This window comes from Ixodes scapularis, unplaced genomic scaffold, assembly GCF_016920785.2.
Source record: "Ixodes scapularis isolate PalLabHiFi unplaced genomic scaffold, ASM1692078v2 PGA_scaffold13__105_contigs__length_92229423, whole genome shotgun sequence".
NCBI lineage: Eukaryota > Metazoa > Arthropoda > Arachnida > Ixodida > Ixodidae > Ixodes > Ixodes scapularis.
The window spans coordinates 22313147-22334433 of NW_024609839.1; the positions used below are offsets into that span (position 1 = coordinate 22313147).

The 21287-nt window shown below is 42.5% G+C and overlaps 1 protein-coding gene across 1 annotated transcript in view; it reads right to left on the minus strand.

Annotated features, from left to right (window-relative positions):
* LOC115332173 (neprilysin-1-like) overlaps positions 1-21287 on the minus strand; it is a 114588-nt gene that overhangs the window by 38809 nt on the left and 54492 nt on the right. The window contains exons 9-14 of the mRNA XM_042289829.1: positions 18395-18620; positions 12412-12516; positions 12270-12347; positions 8634-8746; positions 3524-3582; positions 1761-1812 (exon numbers count right to left, since the gene is read on the minus strand). Of these exons, the coding sequence (XP_042145763.1) occupies positions 1761-1812; positions 3524-3582; positions 8634-8746; positions 12270-12347; positions 12412-12516; positions 18395-18620 (633 nt within the window). The remainder of the gene's footprint in view (positions 1-1760; positions 1813-3523; positions 3583-8633; positions 8747-12269; positions 12348-12411; positions 12517-18394; positions 18621-21287) is intronic.

Sequence of the window (21287 nt, forward strand, 5' to 3'; positions counted from 1 at the left end):
GGCAGCCTCAACTGCCACAGAGAGGCGACGACTGCTGAGGAAGAAGGGAGACAGGAAGGGGGTGACACATGAGTCACCACTACATCTTGTTACATACCGTCCCTACGATTACTTCGGCCTGTCCTGTTCAGGTGCTGACAGGCAAAAAAGCGGCGCAGGCTGAAGAGGTGCTTCAGAGACAGTACGAGCAGTACACGCAGAAGTTGAACGGCAGGAAGGACAGGAACCAGGATCGAAGCCGTTGCACACCTGGTAGAGATTGAAAAGCGGCCCGTTCAGCCACCTTCAGCAGAGGTTACTTCGTCACCTGTTGACCATTTTGGAAGACCAGTTCAGGTGCTTTCTGCAGAGAAAGTCCGCCAACAGACGGAGTTTGTGTGACAGATGCACGAGAGGTCTGAATCAAGTAGGAACATTCAGGAGTCGAGAAGGTGCGTAGAAGAAGTGCGCAGGTCTCTTCGCGAGCAGACACAGACATAACCACGGGCAAGAGCAGGCCATGAACCAGGGGTCCTCGAGGGAGTCGAGGGGACCAGTCGCAATAGGAACGAGCGGAAGTTTGCGCTTGAGTATGGAGGACAGGGAGTTGATGAGCAAGCTTACGCCATATTGTCAGGGATAGCTACTTCAAGGATCTGCGCAGAACCCGAATGAGAGAAGAGACTGATCCAGTGAGAACGAACTAATTCTTGAGCCGGTACAAAGACACGTGGAGGAGTAAAGCGTCCCAGCACACAGATCCTTAACGAGTAACCGGCAAATGATGCCCCGAACAAAGACAACGTCGATGACAAGGAAGACTACGATGACGAGCTCTAGAACGACCAGCCGGATGGAGACATCCCGCTGACCACAGCAAGCACGGAGGATACGTCATCCGATTTGAGCAAAGACAACTCTAAGAGGGATGCCACGGCTACCTTTACATCTAGCAAGGCGCCCTACGACCAGACGTTCGTACGCGACCGAAAGCAAGGAACCTCCTTCTTAAGCGCCCCGAAGGTCAAACGACACCTCTCATCTTAGTCCGGCGCCACCAATAATCAAGGACGTTGGAAATATAGGCAAGCAGCGGCTAACCACTTCAGGAGGAGATAGCGAAAGGAGTACTTAAATGAACTACGCTCAGCTCACCACCCCCGACCCCTCAAATCCAGAGGACTCGACGAAGGGAATTTCGTCATAGTGTGTGAACCTCTACAGTCACGTCAGAGCTGGAAAACAGGACGCATAGTTCAAACTTTCCCCGCACGCGACGGACCCCGGGCGCGACGCACGGTCATGCGCGGTAAAGCTTCCCCATGGAAGGGTTATCAAACGACCGGTCCAGCAGCTATTGTATTCGCTAGAGCCCATCAACAAATGACCAGGCCTATGCTCATTCCGTGGGAGTGTTTGTTGAACAATTTAATTAGAACTTCATTTCTTGAGTGAAAACGATGAAAAGGACATACTAGATTGCGAGAAAAACGAAATAACAGAATTACGAGAACGAATACCGAACGACGAAACGTACACCGAACGCCTCAACGGATCACAACGTTTCCCACGAATGTAAATATTGTACATAAACCTTTTTCATTCCTCCTCTACACGCTGTTTAACATACATGACTATTTAGTGAACAGCGCGCATTTTGGAATAACATATTCTTATAATACGTGGCATTCAATACCATATAAGTCATCTACATTCGAGTTCGCCTTTACAGCTTCCTAGCCTCCCGCTATCTGCATCATTAGGAAAGTATAATTACTTACATTGGAATATTCCTCTGATAAAATGGACCCTGCAGTAGCCCTGCATATAGAGCTGTAGAAAAATTTTATTATATTTAAAGTCACTACATTTTTTGCGAATTGAACAATCTTATGACCAGGCGCTCCTTGTATTCCCAGCATGTGCAGTAATGAACAATCAATAAGTGAATAAATGGCTATGCAAACAAAAAGTAACCAAAGTAAAATTAATACATCATAAAAAATAAAAATAGAAGAAATTAAGAATACATGAATCAAAGCACCCTATAAAGTAAGGAATAAAGGCATTATATTGAGGTACCTCCACAATAAGTAAACAATAAGGAAGGCAAAAGAGCTAGAGATTAATTTTATATCACGAGAGGGCACGCTAGAACGTCATTCTGAAACCTGATAAGAAAACGCATTGGAGCGAAAGTAACTGCAGACACATTAAATACATTAAACCTTAAAAATTCGGTTTCACGTCAAAATTTCAAATATGTCAGGTTTTGTTCACATACGTACGTTTGTTTTGTAAATAAGCGTAGGCACAAGATATTTCAAACATTCTCTAAACGTTTTTTTGTTTTTTTACCATTTGTTGGTTTAGGCCAAAGATAGTTCTACCGCGAGAAAACCACGACAAAACTTTGTAATCGATGAGACGCATACTATTTAAAGATATGCACAAGCAAACCACAAAAAAAAATGTATGCGAAATGCTTGTTCACAAACGATTTAAAAGGCTCGCAAAATTTTGTTTGAAATTAATTTGAATATTATCCAATATCTTGAATCATTTTGGAATCTTTAAAATAATTCAATATAAAAAAGTACATACAAATTTATTTACAAAACATAAACAACCGACTTCGATTGTTATGTTTTCATAATCAGTATATTTTCTGTACTCTTAAGCAGCAAACTTGCCTCTATGTTCCAACTAGCATACATAAACAAAGAACAAATAAAGTAGCTTTTGTTACTTTAAAATATGGAAATCTTACGATTTATAAACAACGCTATGCCTTTTCAAAAATAATTTATTGTACATAAAGCTACCATCCCCTCGGGTCTTTCAACATATTACTCAAATTAACATCAACATTTTCACTTTAACAAAAAGTTATGTCGTGGGGCGATATGAATTTCATATTTATTGCCGCATTCTCACAATTGCCCAAAGCATTACTTTTTTAATTGGTTAAAATAGATATTAGTTTTGACTGCAAATACTTCACAGCGTTGCAGTTTTTTTTTATTCGGTTTTCTGTGCCTTATATTTTATTTGCTGTTGGACTATTTTTGTTTGGACAAATATATTTTAGGCGGTGTAAACACGCTGATTTCATTCGGTTGTTTTATTATTGTTTGCCTGTTGCTGTTGTTCTCCTTTTGACATAATGCATTGTACTGTTTTAAGGCCTAATTTTATTATACGTTCCATAAGAATAAAATAAGAAATGTTTAAATAAATGATAAATTGATTCCTAGATACAGAAAACCGGGGAGCAAACAAAAACTGCGACCTATTTGGGGGACACTAATTATCGCAATAAAACATGTCGGACAGCAGAAGGACGCTACCATTGAAACGATTCCTTGCCAGATATTCTGCAATACCAGAGTATGTTTTTCTTTATACGGGCCCTTTTGAGCCATCATTGTTTTGCGTGAATGCACTTTAACGCACTCCTTTCCTTATTGTCCTTACACGCTGGTCTTGGTTTGGGTTCAAGTTGTTTTGTCTACAATCAATAGTCAGTTTTATGGAACCTTACCTAGCGCATTTGTGTGAGGAATATACGCTGCATTGACTGCGGCCGGATCCTCGAGAAAACTGGAAGCGAACAGACAAGAACACAGATTTATGCACTTTTGAAACGGCATGTTAAAGGGATTAAGACAAGGCAAGAATAAAATATGCAATAGCTATATTGCTGGGACCTATAGGGTGTCGCTATACTTTTGCTCAAATTCCTCTGTAAGTGGGGCATTAGTTTCGTAGATAAATTGATTTACTGTAAAGGCTTCCGAATCGAACCCCATTCGCGAAAGCCGCCATGTTCAGTATGTCGGTGAGGTACTATCGGGGAAAAATGAAATGCGAACAAACGAGCGCGTGGCTCGCGGTACAGGCTGCGCCACCTGGAAGTGAGCCTAGGGGCGAGGGTGCGTGGCCTACTCCGATGTGTTCACGCACCTCGCTCAGCGCTCCCCAAGCTTCGGCAGCTCGCCTCTCAGTACGCTGCAAGCATAACCGCTATCTTTGCTGGCTCAGCGCGTGCGGTGCGAAGCTCGCCGCACACGCCGAGCGAGTGAAGATAGCGGTGATAGCTTTCAGCGCACTGAGAGTCGCACTGCCGAAGCTTGGGGAGCGCTGAGCGAGGGGCGTGAACACATCGGAGTAGGCCACGCACCCTCGCCCCTAGGCTCACTTCCAGGCGGCGCAGCCTGTACCGCGAGCCACGCGCTCCTTTGTTCGCATTTCATTTTTCCCCGATAGTACATTTTCCGCTGTCCCTGGCGGCGCGGCATCCCCTTGCACGCACTCGCGGCATCTCGCGCTCTAGCTTCCTCGATTACCTTCCGCGTTTCAAGCCCGAGGGTCCGAGATAATGACGTCTAAATGCTGTATCACATGCTGCGATTCTCGACCGAAATCGGTGCGATTTCCAGTAAATGCGGGACTAAAATCGCAGTCGTACTGTCGCAGCGGCTCTGCGACTGGTTTAAACCAAGTTGGTATTTTGTCGCAGAGTAGGTGCGGTCGCTTTCTCGCCAACCAGCCGTTCATTAGCCAGCTTTCATCAGCGATAGCTCAGTATTAAAAAACAAATTTAGACACCTAAACGGTTTTGGTTTGATGCTTAATTATTATAAATTTCTAGTTATAGATTGTGCTCCTAAAACATTTGTTTGTTTATTAATACGTTTTTGTTGCATTTTAGGCAAAGTCAACTGTGTCTTGTCCCTGTCCGTTGCAACTAACCTTGGGTGGAAGAGCCAGCCGCGCAGACAGAAATCGCGTGGTTGTTGGAGCATGTGAGACCAAACATTGCGATCGCAGTCGCTGCGTCAACTGTCGCCCGGACATTTTTTTTTGCACAGTCGCAGCGTGTGAAACAGGCTTAAGGCATATCTATCACTTGTTTGGGGTCTTCTAGTTCCCGCATGTGTGAAACCGATCCCAGCAGCGATGAGCGCTATTTTTTATAAATAGTCTCTTGAAGTTGGTCATTTTTACATCGAGCAGCCGGTGACCAGCTCCAGCAACCATGACGAGATCGTCAAGAACGAACTCGTCATGGTTCGCGTATAAGTGCACTCGACATTGAAATGTTTCACACACAAAGCCATCTCGTACGACGAGGCACAGCCACGGCGCCCGACACTACGCTTCTACGCCTTCCGTCGCGTAGGTTTTTACGAAACCGGGACATCGAAACCGGCGGCTGTCTTGTACATTCCAACCCACCGCACAGCAAACTTTGCTCGGCATTTGGAACTTCTTTCGCGTTGGGAACTGCTCATTTGAGTGTAGCAAAAACCGGTGAGCCGTGGCGTCAAGGTCGAAGGACCGACGGCAGGTGAGACAGGCGCACGGGCACGTCGGGAGGAAGGTCAAAGGAAAAGAGGGTGGCAGAAGCTTTGGAGGATGGAGCTCATAGCATGGAAAGCTTGGGAGAGCATGGGGGCATGAGGAAGCCTAGAATGAGAGCGCGATTAACCACATGTCGTGACCACGTTGTCAATGTACACCATAGTGCGACTAACTTGCGCTGCGATACCAGAGTTGCACCAGAGTTGACTGATCGCAATACGAAACTTATAAACTTTCCTAAATTGATTTTGCAATTGCTGGAGTTCTAACAATCACAAACCTGGTGTATACACTAAGAAACCTACGAGCATTTCATTTCAAATTGGAATGAAAAATAAAAACTTAAACAGGAATTGAAAACGTTAAACGCGTAAAACAAATGGGTAAAATACCAGTTTACGTTTCGTGTCCTACCCCTTTTACCCGCAATATAAGTTTTATTTGTTGACGAAGTTTTTGAGCTGAATGCAACAAGCCATAAAAAAGAGTTGTGGGATTTACCCGCATTTGGGGGGGGGGGGGGGGGGACCTAAAATATTCTGTTTTCCATACGCCGTGAGGAAATTTATTGTCTTGAGTAAAAATAATTGTGGGAACAATTTCAGTTTTTATTTTTAATTGTGAACTGAGGTAAAGTACATCTTGCATATATAGTAATTTAAATTGATAGTATAAATAGAGTAAAATCATATACGTTTAATTTATACCCTAGCTTTGTACAATAAAATACGACCTGGTGGTTGTGCAGAGCTTCGTGCACTCCAGAACTTTAGACAAAAAGTAAAATTAGGCATATTAAGTAAAGAAAACCTGGCGCGTGACTTTTAGGTAATATTAATCGTTTTTTCTTCAAAGGTGCACTGCTATATTCATACCCCGAAAAGATATTCTCAGCGGTCGAAATTTAGAAATGAAGCTGGTAATCGAGTTTCACCCTTTAGAATCTTGGTGGTAAGCGACAATTTTGTATTTGCGACGAGAGGTGTTGATGGTACCGCGTTACGGGCACCCACCTGTGACGGAGCTGGAAGGATGCTAGCAAATGACGCGCTATTCAAGGCGCGGTGTGGCTACGTTAATTCCCATCTAGGCCGATTAGCAACAATTTATTTATTTAAAAAAAACGTGTATGACGTTTTAGTAACTGATTTTTTTAATGAATCAGAGCGCCTCGAACTTGCTGTTTATATTTAAAAAAAAAAAAAAAAAAAAATTTGCAATGCTCAAAAACAAGCCCGGACCTTCACATTACAGCTTGCGCTGCGAGCGTCAAGGCCATTCACAACCTCTTTTATTCTTGTTTTTTTTTTCGGATCTGTAGAGGCTGCTGTAGAAAAAGCATTTGCATTCACCAAAAGAAATGACGTGCTCTCGTCATAGCTATGCATGCGCGCACACTTATGTAGCAAAGCACCGCATACTTGTTTTAGCCACATTGGGCTTGCCGATGCCAATTCTTATGTTCAAGTGTGACTCGACAGTTGCTGAACAGCAAATGCTTGTCAGCAACTGACGCCTAGAGCCTCCCATATCGAATACGCGACAAAGAAGTTTGTTACATCGCTACTTGCTTAAAAGAAAAGCAGAAATTTTTATAAATTCCTAAATTGTCGGATGTGGCCCGGCAAATTCAGGCGATTCATTAATTTGTTCTATTCGATTTTAACTAAGAATTGTTTACAACTTTAAAATCGCTTGATAAAATGAGCATCACGCATTATGCGCATTGGAGTCCGCAAAATTAAGCATACAGATGATAGTAATTCACAGCAGGTCTATACATAATTTTTGGAGACACTGAAGTGTCACTGACGTATTAGAATTGAGACTTTGATCGCGAGGGGGTCTCGCATCTTTCGCGTCGACTGAGTGAATAAGCAGGTATTTAATTGAAACGACTCTGGAATACCTCTTCTGCCTGCCAGGTATTATTAGTAAATGTTTGTTTACTGGTTTACAGAATAAGAAAAAGAATGAACTTGGAATTAATAAGAAACCAGCACTCACAAACCACATTGGAACCAACAGGATAAACGAAGACACTTCCACTAGAGTGTTGAGTACACACGTGAGAGGTTCTCTAATTTCGCTTTGCTATTTTCAATTTGATGAGACATTATTTTCTCAGTTTTATTTTGTTTGAATTATAATAAACAAATGCACCCTATTCGCCGTGGCAGTTGTTGTGGGTTAAACAAGAAGTCTATCGAAATAAATATATCATTTGAAGTAGTTTTTTGGTGCAAGAAAACAAACGACGCCATATTTTGCCCAGTTGTACTGCACTTCAGCAAGACTCACTCACGCTGAGCAGGCTACTTAGTGAAATCCTGCACAATTTCTGCCGAGGCCTGTTGTACGACCATTCAATACAAGGTGAAAGCCAAAGTGGCACCCGCGGATATTTCGCCGCTCACAATAGTAATGGCCTTCTAAAGCATGCGAGTTGGCGCCGTCCTGGAGTCATCATAATAGCAAAGCACATGTTCTGAATGTGTCACTAGTCATTTTTTGTTATAGTCAACAGAAACTTCTTTTATCATCTACATTAGTTTGCAAATTTCAAGATCCACATGCCCACGGGATTAAACGTGGACTTTTGTGTAGTTCGACATGATGAGTCATCAAACACTTTTGCTTTCTACGCTCGAAAGATTCTTACAGTTAAAAAAAATGCGACAGTAAAGGTGTCATATCCCTATAGATGCCTCAGATCTAAGGAGGCTCATATTTAGCGATAACGTTTTTCATTTACTGTCTCCCAACTTCAAATCTACATGCTGTGCAGGTGCTACACATTCCACAATGGTGCATTAAAAAGTGTCCTACTCATGACGACAATGTCGTCGCAGTGATTTACGGCACGATTTTAATGTTGCGGTGTGCTAGCAATTATAACTACGTCTTTGTTTTGTACATTACTTTATGCCGGGGCTAGAGGCGTTCTAAATTCAGCTGATGAAATAAGTAGCATTTAAGCGAAACAAAATAAAATATATCAATGCCGTTTTTATTTTCTAATATTTTTTTTTTAAATTGACCTGCCACAGAAAAATGGCTTTGTTCATACTACAATTGCAACGTGGCAGGTAACATATGAGGTACATAGTTTTATTTTACTTTTTGAAACTTGTCCCACTGGTTATGACGGTCGTGGTCCAATCTAATATCACCAAGTTGAACATACGCGCAGTAAGAACATTATTCATAAAACGAGTATTACTTTTCTAAGATATATGTATGCACAAACGGAGTTACCCTCTTTAATCTAGGCAGTGGATACTTACACTTTGTTCCTGTCAACGGTTTTAGGCAATTCTTTAAGATTTGCCAGAAAATTGTTGCGTAACGTCATGTTTATCAGTGATACATAGCTCATGGAATCTGAAACTAGTGGTAGCTAAAAACAGAACAGAAAGGTATTAGTATATTATTTTCGAATTTAATAAAATAATACAAAAATCTTGTTGCAATAGATTTCTTCGAATATTCGATTAGACACACTAGGAAATGAAGTGTATACAATGAATGTTTTTTATTCAAGTAAACGTAACAGTAAAAGAGACACAAAAAGCAAAATCAAAAGTAGTGATGTATAGATGATAAGAAAATAGCTGTATGCGTGTATTCCCGCGTGCGTTGCGAAGTTGTCAGAGCGGAAGAACGGGGTTGGAACTCCATGCGAACCTCGTTTGACACATATCTTTCTTTAATACTTTAATACTAAGCTTCCACGGCATTGTCAGCTTCGGAGTGAACGGAGTGGGGAAGGCAACTTTTCCCCGAGTTCAAGGGACTGGTTAGCCTTCTAGGAGGAGAATGGTGGTGTCCGGGTACACAAACGAGGGTCCGAGCAAGAGGGGAGTCCCTCCTTTCCGTCTTCTTTAACTGTTTGGTACTGTACGCTATTTGTGAGTTGAGGAGGAAAGCTAAGAAGGAAAAAGTATAAAAATCATTTCATGACCCCTATAAGTTTTATAACGAAATTGAAGCTACCGTTTATTCTTTTAAGGTCCTTTTTTTTTCTGAACCGCACCTTGACAAGGTGAAAGGGAAGACGCTACTAGGACGCATTTGACATGCTCATTCCAGTTCCCTTTTATCAAATGTGGGAGGGAACGGCAATTGAGTCTAACGTTTTTCAAACGGCTCTGTTGATAAGGATGGCTAGTTGAGCTAGTTGGCTTTGCTCTGTTGATAGCCCATTAAAACAGCAACACAAAATTGCCTTCTTTGATTGCATGTAAGAGTTTTACCCATGCAAATGTGATTGATGAAAAAAAGGTTTTTCGAACCTTAGTCTACCAATTGGTCTCTCTGCCCTTTTCCAGAAACGCTGGTACATGTTATCTTGTGCTGCGCTAAAACATAACTTTTTTAGGCACAATTGCGTGCGGTGCTAAGAGTGAATCTGTATGTGTCATGGCGAAGTGCGATGTTCATTGAGTACGGGTTAGGCGAATCTGGTCGAAAATTTGAGGTTCTAACCATCCTGGGCCTTCATGCACTGTGGCGGTCAAGAACTGGTCAGCTCCTTGTTGCCGAGGGAGGCAAATCAGCGGAAAGGAATTTTGTTGCAGTGTTTTTTTTTGTTTTTATTTATGCCACTTTATTGATAGTGTCTACAAAACAGGAGGGACTAGAGTGTTGTGAGACGCTGAAGGCTTGCCTCGGAGTGCGTGGGCTATCTTACACCACCAGGTGGGGTCTGCCACTTGCTTGCTGGAGTTTGGTTCCCGTCCGGTCCCGTTTATTTCATTTTCATTTATAGTCTTAACATATTGCCTTGTGGCCTTATGTTTCCTTCTCTTGAAGCTTGCATTATATGCAGGACAGTCTCCGTTTTTTTTAACTATGTACAAATACCCGTATTTTAATAATAAAATTAAAAAAAAACCCAATGGGTATTGTGGTTGACTTCCACGCAAAAGGGCCGAGGTTAACTGCCCAGGAGTGGGCGCACATTTTCGTTATTTGTGTAAATGTCGCGTTCTGGTAAATTCGAGAACCCTGTTGCTTGTTCGAAGAACGAATGTTCTACATGCCGAACCTTCTAGGGCGATTGTAGCAGAAGCCACCCCGTGAACATAAGGGGCTCCGCGTGGCGAGCCGGAGTTACATCTAGACGGGCTAATTTAGCGCACCTCAACCAAGTGCACTTCAGCTCACCGAAATGTCACTTCAAGTGTTTCGGTACCACACGGGATAAATTAGTGTCAGTCCTAAATAATGAGAATAACGATGAGTAAAGTATTATTAGGCACCTAAAATATTAAATTAAAGGCATAACTCTTTTGGAAATATTTAGTATTTTAATACAAACCCGATTAAATACAGCGTTTCGTTAATTGACAATAATTACGGCAACTGGATGATTCCGATCGATTAAAACACGCAAAGATAAAGAAAAATAAGATTAAACAAGAAGAATCAAACTCACTCGAAGTCGATTGTGTTTTTCAGGAAGGAGGCGTGTGGCACACTACACAAAAGGCACTCAATCGAAGTGCACACGTTTGAACTGCACTAAATTAGTTCGCCTGACAGGAGTATCAGTCTCGCTCTCGCGTTCGAACCTGCCGCTACGTCGACTTAGACGCCAGTTACGATATTTTGTTATTTTCTGTTTCCTTTATTGTTTTGACACAAGTTCGATACATTAAACCCTTAATTTCTTTCATTATTTACCTCCCCATAGCCTGAAATTTGTGACAATATCAACATACATTACACAATGCAGAATTATATCCGGGCATAGTTGATTTAATGTTCCGAAAACATTATCATGCTCACGCTGTTCCAAAATGATGCTACATATCTTAAACGACAAAGAAATAGCGGAAAGCAAGACTTTAAAATCATTTTTTCACGTCAATCTGAACTACCGTAATAAAAAAAAATATTGTCTCCCAATATTTCTACTGCAGTAATTCATATAGCTTCATACAATTAATTATTATGAACACTACAAAGGAGTATTTTTGGAACCAATATCTCTGGCGTTTTTACCTAGTATTGTCACCATCAATGTATAAATGTAGACAAGCTTAACATACTTAACACAAAAGAGTAAAAATATAAAAATGTACAATGACGACCACACTCTTTAAATAGCAATTATGTTTTCCTATTTGAGAGAGTGTGGTCGTCCGGGTACGCCTTTGATGTTCTTGTTCTTTCGTTTTTAAGTATTTATTATAACAACGTGCTCGAAATAACTAGCTTAACATACGCTTTGTCTTAACAGTTACCTAAATATAAAAACGTGTGTCTTTAAACATGGTTATTCATTAGAGGAGCCACGCATCGATTATCACAATCAACACTAAGTTCCAAAGGTTTCGCTTTTTCTTCAGTGCTTGTGTCCTTCAAATTCACAAAAACGATAACAAATCACAATACACCAAGAAAGGATACGATGAAAATACCTCCCTGCTTTCTATGCTTGTTTCTTAAGCAGTTTATCGAACGGGACTGCCGCTCTGAGACTCACGAATTAGTTTATTCACAGTTTGGGAGGTAGCGTCGCCTCATTCCAATAATGTTTCTCCCAAAAAAACGATCAGTGGCAAATGAAGAATTAAAACCTTGTCAAAACTGCAGCGTGGCACTAAAGCCGAACTTATTGCGAGGCTTGATGAGATATGCGTCAGTACTCCGTCTCTCATGTTGTTAGAAAAAGAGTTAGTTTACGCCGCCAGGAGATAATTGCGAAACCTTTGTGTATTGGCCAAACGGAGATAATGGCGGATAGTTTCTGTGCATTGATTTAACAGACGACTGAGAAATAAAGATAAAATCTAAAATAAAGTTGTGAGTTCAGCCCGGTGTGTATGTTGTGTATTTGTCTGAAATTCTAGTCTGAGTGTGTGATATTTGTGCGCTGAGAAGTCAGTAAGAAATATTTCGCAAAGCAGGCTTACGTATTGATATAAAAGTTCGAGTTCTTCAGGTTTCTTGATCCAGTTAGGGTAGCCAATAAGCTGGAACATATTCTGTACCTATAAAAAAACATTGTAATTAATTAGGCAGGCTAAAATAATTATTTCAGTGGTCCTCTTTTACCTTTTGAATTGCCGCCGTCCTTGTGCTTGTGTCAAGCCAATCCTTTTGCGGATCTTGAAGAAGAGATGTGAGTGATTGCTTCAAATATGTGATCATCTCGTTGATCTGTAAAGCAGGTTCTACATTCAAGCGCATTTTTTAAACTAATTCATATTATTTACAGTTTGCTTTCCGACATGCTATACCATTGACGGGAATACATTGTCGTGCAAAAAAGTGCCTGGATACAGGGGGAAATACAGGGATTTATACATATATATTAGATCCCTAACGTCTAAAATGTAAATCAACAACAGTTTATAACACCAGACTTAAGCATGCCACATATGAGCGGTTGAAGTGGGCGTCGCGCGACACTCGCCGCTCGCAGTTAGGCCCGCCACAGGCTTACCGCGCATGAGGCCTATTAACCGTACGTAAAGCGTTGAACACATGAGCGGTGAAACTGGGCGCCGTGCGCCGTTGGCAGCTCGCTGCTAGGCGCACCACCGGCGAACCGCGCGTTTTTATCTGTACGCCAGATCCGGTAAAATGGGTATGTTTCATTATTGTGTACTTTTTGCGTGCATATATTCACATTGTAAGAACAAGTGAGACGATATTAGTCAGTTATTAAATCGTGTTGTAACTAAGTTCAGATACTACAAGTGTCTCGCCCAGAAGATTCGAAAGGAGAGAATATTTCTGAGATTAGGCCAAATACATTTTTATAACTATTCAGTGCTAACAAAGATTGTTATAATATACGTTTTAAATAACCAATCATGGGATTGGCGCTTGAAATATTGTGCTGAACATGAAGCCCCTAAGTGATCTTAGAGTTAAGGCAGGAGATATTGCCGCATGCAGGGTGGAGAGGGAATGCAAATGGAATGTACCGGCGCAAGACATCACTTTTACGAATTCCTTCTACTAAGTACCTTCAGACGATACGTGCTTACTCCCTGGAACATTCTAGGACAAATCTTCGAGATATCGCGTGTAGTAGATAAAGTGCCCAGCGTGACCATACCGAGTCAGTCTCGCAATAGTCAGCTGCCACGCCGACACCTCTACGCTCGCTTCTGTTTTATAGACTCCCCATTTTTCTCTTTTTTTTTTTTGAACAAGTACGCCGATTAAACTTATATTTTCAGTTTTATTTTTCTCTGCTGTTTTCATCTGCTACGGTTCTGGTGCAGGTGAGGGGCGACCTTTTATGTCCCTTCCTCGTACAGACCTCATATAACGTATGTCGCGGGAGTCGCGAAATTCCGCACTATAAGCGGTACTGCGTTATAACCAAAACATCAATTTTTCAGGCCAAAATACATGTCATGAGACAACTTACCTTTGTAAAACAATTTATTTTATGTTAGACGAGAGGAGTCTTTATTTCACCAGACTAGTACACTCCTCTTTTAAGTGTGTTAATTTTGAAAGAAATAAGCGACTTTTGCCTGGCGCAGCCTTTTAATGGCGTCGCTCATTGCGGACGGACGTTGCGAGCGTTCAGGATAGCTAACCCTAATCACTTTTCTCCGGTGATGACGCGTGAAAATTCGCATCCTTTACCGGTACGCGCCAGTAAAACCTTCAACTTTAGCACAGGCGTGAAATGCTCCAAATAAGAAATCCGGGCGATGTTCGAAAACACAAATGCTTAAAAAGCACCACTGTAGTTGAAGTAAACAAACACGACGACACGGGGGTTTCTGCCATCTTGAGAGTACCGCCACGACATTGCCGCACGAGTAGGTGGATCTTCTAGTACGTGCTGGGTTATCATAGCGGCACACAACAAAAATTCACAGTCAAGGATAGCGCTTTTACGCGGAACGATCGCAACCGACGCCATGTTTGCGAATAGAAGCCGGCCAGCGACCGGCATCCAACGCGCGCGAACACTTTTCCTCGACCTGCGATTGGTCTGTCGTTGCGGTTTTTTCCAAAGTTTCCGACGAAGCGGAGGGACGCACGCACGTGAACGACACGTGCGTGCGTCCCTCCGTCGCTATGCCAACTGAAGCCTCTCTCTTCGCTTCTCTCCGCTTCTTGGAGCCACGACTTCGAGCAACCATCTTGCCCCGCGAGTGCCGCTTGCGGCCAGCCAGGCTAGCGCATTATCTAGTGTCGCACAGGGAAGCGTGCTGCCTGCGCCGGTCAATCGGCGCAATCGGCGCGCTCGGTGCGCTGTTCCAGAAACCGCACTATAACCGGTATTTCCCTTCGCGCGCCTGCATTTTAAGCGGTATGTAATTACATGGAGTTCTATGGGAGGAGAACCGGTGGTTTAAAAAAGCCGCGTTATACCCGGTCCTGCACTATAAGCGGTTACGTTGTAAGTGGTCTATACTGTACACCGTCTTGAAGCCGTCAGATGAGATAGATTTCAAGCCCCGGAAACCTCCCTTTTCTGGAGCGAGTCGAAGCCCAAGCTGCGCATCATGCGTTCCTCCTCCAGCCCGTGAGCATCACCGCTCCACATGGTGCCAAAATCCACATCGGGTGTCTGGTGTCCTTGCTCCGTGTACATGGTGCAACAGCGATTCTCGACCGAGCGGTAATGTTTTTCACCATCGACCTTCTTCGTGTTTACCATCAAATTTCCATGGCTCCCGAGGACATTCCCAAGACAGCAATAACAACATCGCTTGGCATCTTCCAACATCTTCGAATGCATTTTGGCCTGAGGCATGCTCCGCAGACATTTCAACAATTTCTCGACCAAGTCCTAAGAGGAATGCCCTTCATATATGCATACATAGACGTCATTCTCGTCGCAAGTTGCAACGAGCAAGAACACCAAGACCCCTTACAATGTCTCTTTCAGAAATTAGATGCGCAGGGCTTAATGATCAATCCGAAAAAGTTCCACTTAGGAGCGTCCAGCGTTTCCTTCCTAGTCCGCCAGATCGATCGTCACGGCATCTGTCCACTCTTTTAAAAATTAAAGGCTATTAAAGAGTATTTCCCAGCCCTAAACAGCGCGTGACCTACGTTGCTTCCTCGAGCTTGTGAATTGCTATTGTCGCTTTGTTCCTAGATGCACGAAACTTCTCCAGCTTCTTCAAAAAGTATTACCAACCGGAGAAACTGCGCCATTAAACTGGACAGATGCCACAAATGAAGCGTTTGGCAGCATGAAAAAACAAATTGCACGTGCTACATTGCACGTGCTACCTTACTTCATCATCCAAAAACAGGATTACCAATATGTCTCGTCACCGACGGCTCGGACACTGGCATCCACCAGTTCTACAAGGATGCATGGCATCCGTTGTTTTTCTTCTCTCGCAAGTTAATCCATACGGAACGACGATACAGCCCTTTCGGTAGTGATCTCCTGGCTGTTTACTCTGCTATCCGTCATTTTCGATATCTTCTGTAAGATCGACGATTTCACATCTTTACGGATCACAAGCGCTTGCCAGACGCCATACAATCTCACGAGCCAAGCAGTGGAACTCACTCTCCCCTGGAACTGCGACAAATGTCATTTCTTTCTGTGTTCATCACAGACATTCGGCACGTAAAGGGGACTGATAACAATGTTGCCGACACCTTGTCTCGAGCCGTCATCGCCCAAATATCAGATAACCCAAACCTTACTCCTGCTACTCTTTTGGCACACCAACAGAATGACGCAGAACTGACCAGGCTCACCACTACACCCGGTGCATTAGTTCTTCGAGAGATCACACTAGCTGGACTATCCCACCTCTTGGTGTGCGAGATGTCAGCTGGCGCCCCTCGACCCTTCGTACCAATCGCCTTACGACGACAAGACTGACTCCTTCCATGCTCTGACATATCTCAGTATCCGTGCATCACAGAAACTAATAACCGCGCGTTACGTTTGACCTAGCATAAACATTGTCGCTCGAAACTGGGCTCGCAGCTGCTTTTCTTGCCACCGTGCCAAGGTTCACAGGCGCACGCAGACTGCACCAGATGTTTTTTTTCTATTCCGGGTACCTGTTTCGAGCGTGTCCACCTAGACATAGTAGCCCTACTCCTGGAATCACAAGGCAACAAATATATACGAACCGCCATTGTCCGCTTCACCAGATGGACAGAGGTCCTCCCCATTAGCAGCATCACAACTCAAGGAGGCGCTCAGGGATTTATGCAAATCTGGATTTCATGGTTTGGCGTGCCGGCCACTCCCACCACCGACTGCGGTAGGCAATTTGAGTGCATTTTTCAGCGAATTCACCTTTCTTGTTGGCACGAGTCGATTAAGAACGACGACTTACCATCCACAGGTCAGCGGTATTGTTAAATAATTTAATTGCCGGCTAAAATATTCACTTATGGCGCGTCCAGATATCACTCATTGGACAGAATCACTCCTAGTAGTACTTCTGGGCCTACGACCAGCATTCACGGAAGAACTTTTATGCACTCCTTCGGAAGTGGTAAACATAATTTCTGCGTCTTCCGCAATGCGTTTTCACCCCTACGGACCCAGCGGTTTCACCGAACCCGACCAACTATGCTCAACGGCTACCAGCATCCCCGCGACAGCGATTGCCGCGGCCAGTTTTCATTAGTAAGGATCTTACAAAGACAAGCCACTTTCTCGTAAGCGACCATACTGTTCGCCGCAGCCTTCAACCACATTATCATGGGCCGTACATTATCACGAAGAGGACTCCGAAATATTTTGAAGTGTTGATAAACGGCAAGCAACAAACCATATCGATCGACAAACTCAGGCTTGCCCACATGGAGTCCACACAACTGTCCACAACTGCTATGACTCGTTTTCACAGGAATTCTCCACGACGCAAGGCCCATTTCTTTTTTCCACACGCGTCCTACAAACTAGATGTGGAAATAGTGTGGCGACCACATATAAGACCCAGCAGCGGAGGTAGAAGAAAACGCCAAACGGGTTCGAGCTTTTCTCCTCGGGGGTTTAGCAGGGCAGCCATGTCATACTTCGACAGTCCGTAGATTCAGCGTGCAAATAATGTAAATAAATAGTTAGTGTATACCGCAACGCAGGACTCGTTACAACCCTGACGTGATTGTTTGCCTGTGTCTTCAAGTTTTATTTATTATTCTTGAAACCGACTCATTTGTTTATTTTAATGTTGTTTAATACCTACTGAAAAAACAAAAACCAGGAGATAAAGGGCCAACCCTTTTTGGTTCACGTTCCAAAGAGGGACTGGGGGCAAAATGGGGCTGAGGGCTAGTCAAGTGTAGAAGAGTAGTAAGTTGGGCGAGTTGGTAAACGTTGAACATGGTTAAAATCGCGCACGTTTGTCCTTAGAGCAGTCAAGCTTCTTGTAGAAGCTTTTTCCCTTTTGCTCCACCATTTCTTTAAATGGAAATAAAGATTATTATTATTATCATTAATCTCCCAGCCTTGTTCCGCCCTCTCTCCCAAAGCTGTCCCTCTCCAACCCCAATCCTGAAAGGAGTGGCTCGCTCCCCCACAGCGCCTGTTTGGCCTACTGAGCGGCACTTGCCGATCACTAGGAGGACATCCTCGGGGAAGACTAGATTTGTAGGCAACACCCTACCATATTGGTGAGCCCCGCGAAGACGCCGATAGAGAAGTTTATTGTTGCTTTGTTTTTTCATATTTTTTTGCTCTTTTATTTAACTTTTTGATAATTGTTCCGAAGCAGAATCTCCAAAGCCCTCTCGAGCTGCTCACTTTGTAGATGCGCGACGGATCTCACTTCCGTGTTTAAACAATACAAATGGCACGCGTGATGGCCTACGTGCAGAGATGCATACATCACAGAGGGTGGAGGTGTGCGCGCATGTATGCCGCAGTGCATATTGCTCTCAAGTTTCTACCCTGGTGCGTACCGTAATGTCAACAGTATGACCAAGTAGACACAACATGATCCCTGCGAAACCAAGCAAACCCGAGCAGCGTCGAAGGAAATGACTCCTCGACAGATTCTTCTCTTTTACAAACAAACAAATTCACAAACTAATGAAAAAACATAGTAAGTAATACTATACACAGGTAACTCACATCAGACACCGCTTCTGGCTTGAAGTATTCAGATGTGTATAAATCTCCAAAAACGAATTTCATATTCTTCATCAGTTGAGGTATGCAGTTAGCTTGAGCAGACAGCTTATTAAAGGAGCCATCAACTGATCCCATAAATTGAGAGTATGTAGTGTAGAGTCTCAGTCTTGTGTATGGTAAAAACTGAACAATTCGTTTCCACCCAAGATAATTGAAAAGCACTTCCCTGTAAAAAAAGGAATTTCATATTCAAACAAAGCACTGAAATGATCTCAAATTTCATCTTTTTACCATCGAAAATGTATGGATGTATTAGCAATAGCAAACATCTTCCACTGAATATAGTTCAACTTCGCTTCGTGCTCACAGACGTTTTTGACGCGCAGTACTCATTCCGAATATACGATCCCCAACGCATATCTTGCCGGTTAACACAATGTAAACTAGGAATATTGAAAAGAATATGGTTCTTGACTTATGCACCAAACTTTGCAATACTCTCATTCGGTAAATGCCACATGGATGCATTATTTGTTTACAGCACAATGTTTAGAACTCCGGTCTAAATTCAAAATAATTTTGCCAACTCAGTAAACGCCAATCGATAGTTACAGAATTTTTCTTTTCTATCTTACTTGCCTATTTGAAATATGGGACTCGATAACGGCTAGCTCACAGTAACTTATCTTTCATCTTCACCTTCTCAGGATGTTGATGATTTGCTACAATTTATATATTTGTTGTGAAGTAGCCTAGTGACACTTGTTCAAACACAGAATGCATTCTCAAAAGCACGGGCAAACAAGCGCTGAGATCCAAAGTTCGTTGGAACGAGCACCAGCTGCAAGAAAAAATTGTTTGATACATTTGACACAAGAAAATTGGTCGATCATTTGTGTCTTTAAGAAAAAAATATGTGCTCAGGAACTTCGAGGTCTCTCTGTTTTATGTCATATTTAGCCCGACTTTAGAGTGGTATAGTTTTATTTTAGGAACAATGAATAATAAAAACTAGAAATATATGCGCGTTTCTTGTTTAACTTTCTACTTACTTGTTTGCGAGCTATACACGATTACATGGGTGCGAATGTAACGTTCAAAATATCATAAAAGTCTCACATTTATTACATATTGAATAAAGCTAACCACAGGCTACCTTCGGACCAGGGCGGTGCATTTGTTTCGCGATACGAATGTATCGCTATAGTATCTCAGATATACTTTCGACTATGTGTATATTAAATTGAGATACTTATGAAAAACGTATTTGTTTATGAGTAGTGATATACATTATCAATATATAACTTGTATCCGGAACTCTAAGCCAGACTTCGGTATTTTGTTACCTTTGTTTACGAAAATTAACTGTCTGTTATTTACGACAAACACAACAAAACAACAAAAAAGAAGTGAAGTGAACGCGAGAGCGCAAACTAGCTGGTGAATATTTAGCATGAGAAAAATACGAAGACTGCAGATAAAAACGACAGAGACAAAAAGATCTCTACTAGAGACATTTTACTGTATGTACCACTTTTACACACAGTCCCGTGATTTTTGCCACGTCAGAAACCAACTTTCTGGTGCAAGGGTTTCAGAGTTCGTGATATGAACTCGGCAAATAACTCCCTCTTCAAGGGGTAAAGGGGGAGGAGGGAGCCTGGTGCCTTGGTATATCACAGTCACGAAAGAAGATAAAAAGAAAAATCTGAAACAACATGAACAAAGGGGGTTGGCAGAGCGATTGCTTGAACGAATTCAAGACAAGCTCTCTCCCCCCCTCTCCCTCTCAAAAACAACAGCATACTTTTACTGTTTTCGCTTTAGCGAAACGAACGCTGTAATCAAGACGAGTTCAGCGGAGGAAGGCGTCAGTCCTTAACTGTAGAGAACTTAAGGAGGGGCTTATCTTCCTGCAAGGGACCTGAACAGGTTCCGTACAGGAAGATAAGACCACATCTGGCTTCGTTCGATATTTGTGTGCTTTGGAGGTACTCTCACGACAAAACAAGAATCAATTCAGGCAGATGACTTTTATCAAGCAGTCGTTGGTGTCCAGTCCTTTGTTGAGGGCAACTACGTTTTTTAACTGCGTTTTGAATTCTAGGTGTGAATAGATAAAGAGCTTTAAGAAGGGAGTGTGAATAGACTCACAAATAAAAAGAATACAAACAGTACCATTTACAATAGCCCCTACCTGCTCCTTCCCCACCTACTACTGTTCGGATATAAATATGTTTATGCACGTATAGATAGATAACCCTACTATGGAATACTCTTTTAGCGTTTTGCTAGAAGTCAGGAATAATTCGTTGCAAAGTATAAGAAATGTATCTCGGTATTTTGTATTTTTGCATTAAAACAAATTTATTTCAGTACCTGCATATATTTTTTAAATACATCGATCTCTGTATATGTATCCCGAAATATTTTGTGGTGCACATCTACCCAGTCCGACCTGGAAAAGAAATAATTTTGACTCCAGTTTCATAATATCATTGCCTCGTCATATCCTGGTTCCTACAAGGTAGAAAGATGCAGCTTCCGCATGACTTCCTAAAGTAAATTGTTCAGCTCGGCATGGGAAGCTGCGCAATCACGCACATCACTTTCGGACTTTCCTCTCATCACCGGGATTAGAGTAAAACAACAATTAAAACAAGCCTATCAATACCCTGCTTTAGAAGGCGGAAACGTCTTCCCCCTGTTTTGGATATCCAGGTTACAACTTCAAACAATTCAATTTGTTTGAAAAAGCTGAATATTCATTTAGAAATCAATAATACATGTCATTACTTTGACCTTTCTCAGACTCACGCAATTTGTTTTCATAATTATGTTATTCCAACTAGATTCGTAATGTTTAATTATCCTTCCTAACCCAGAGTCAAGT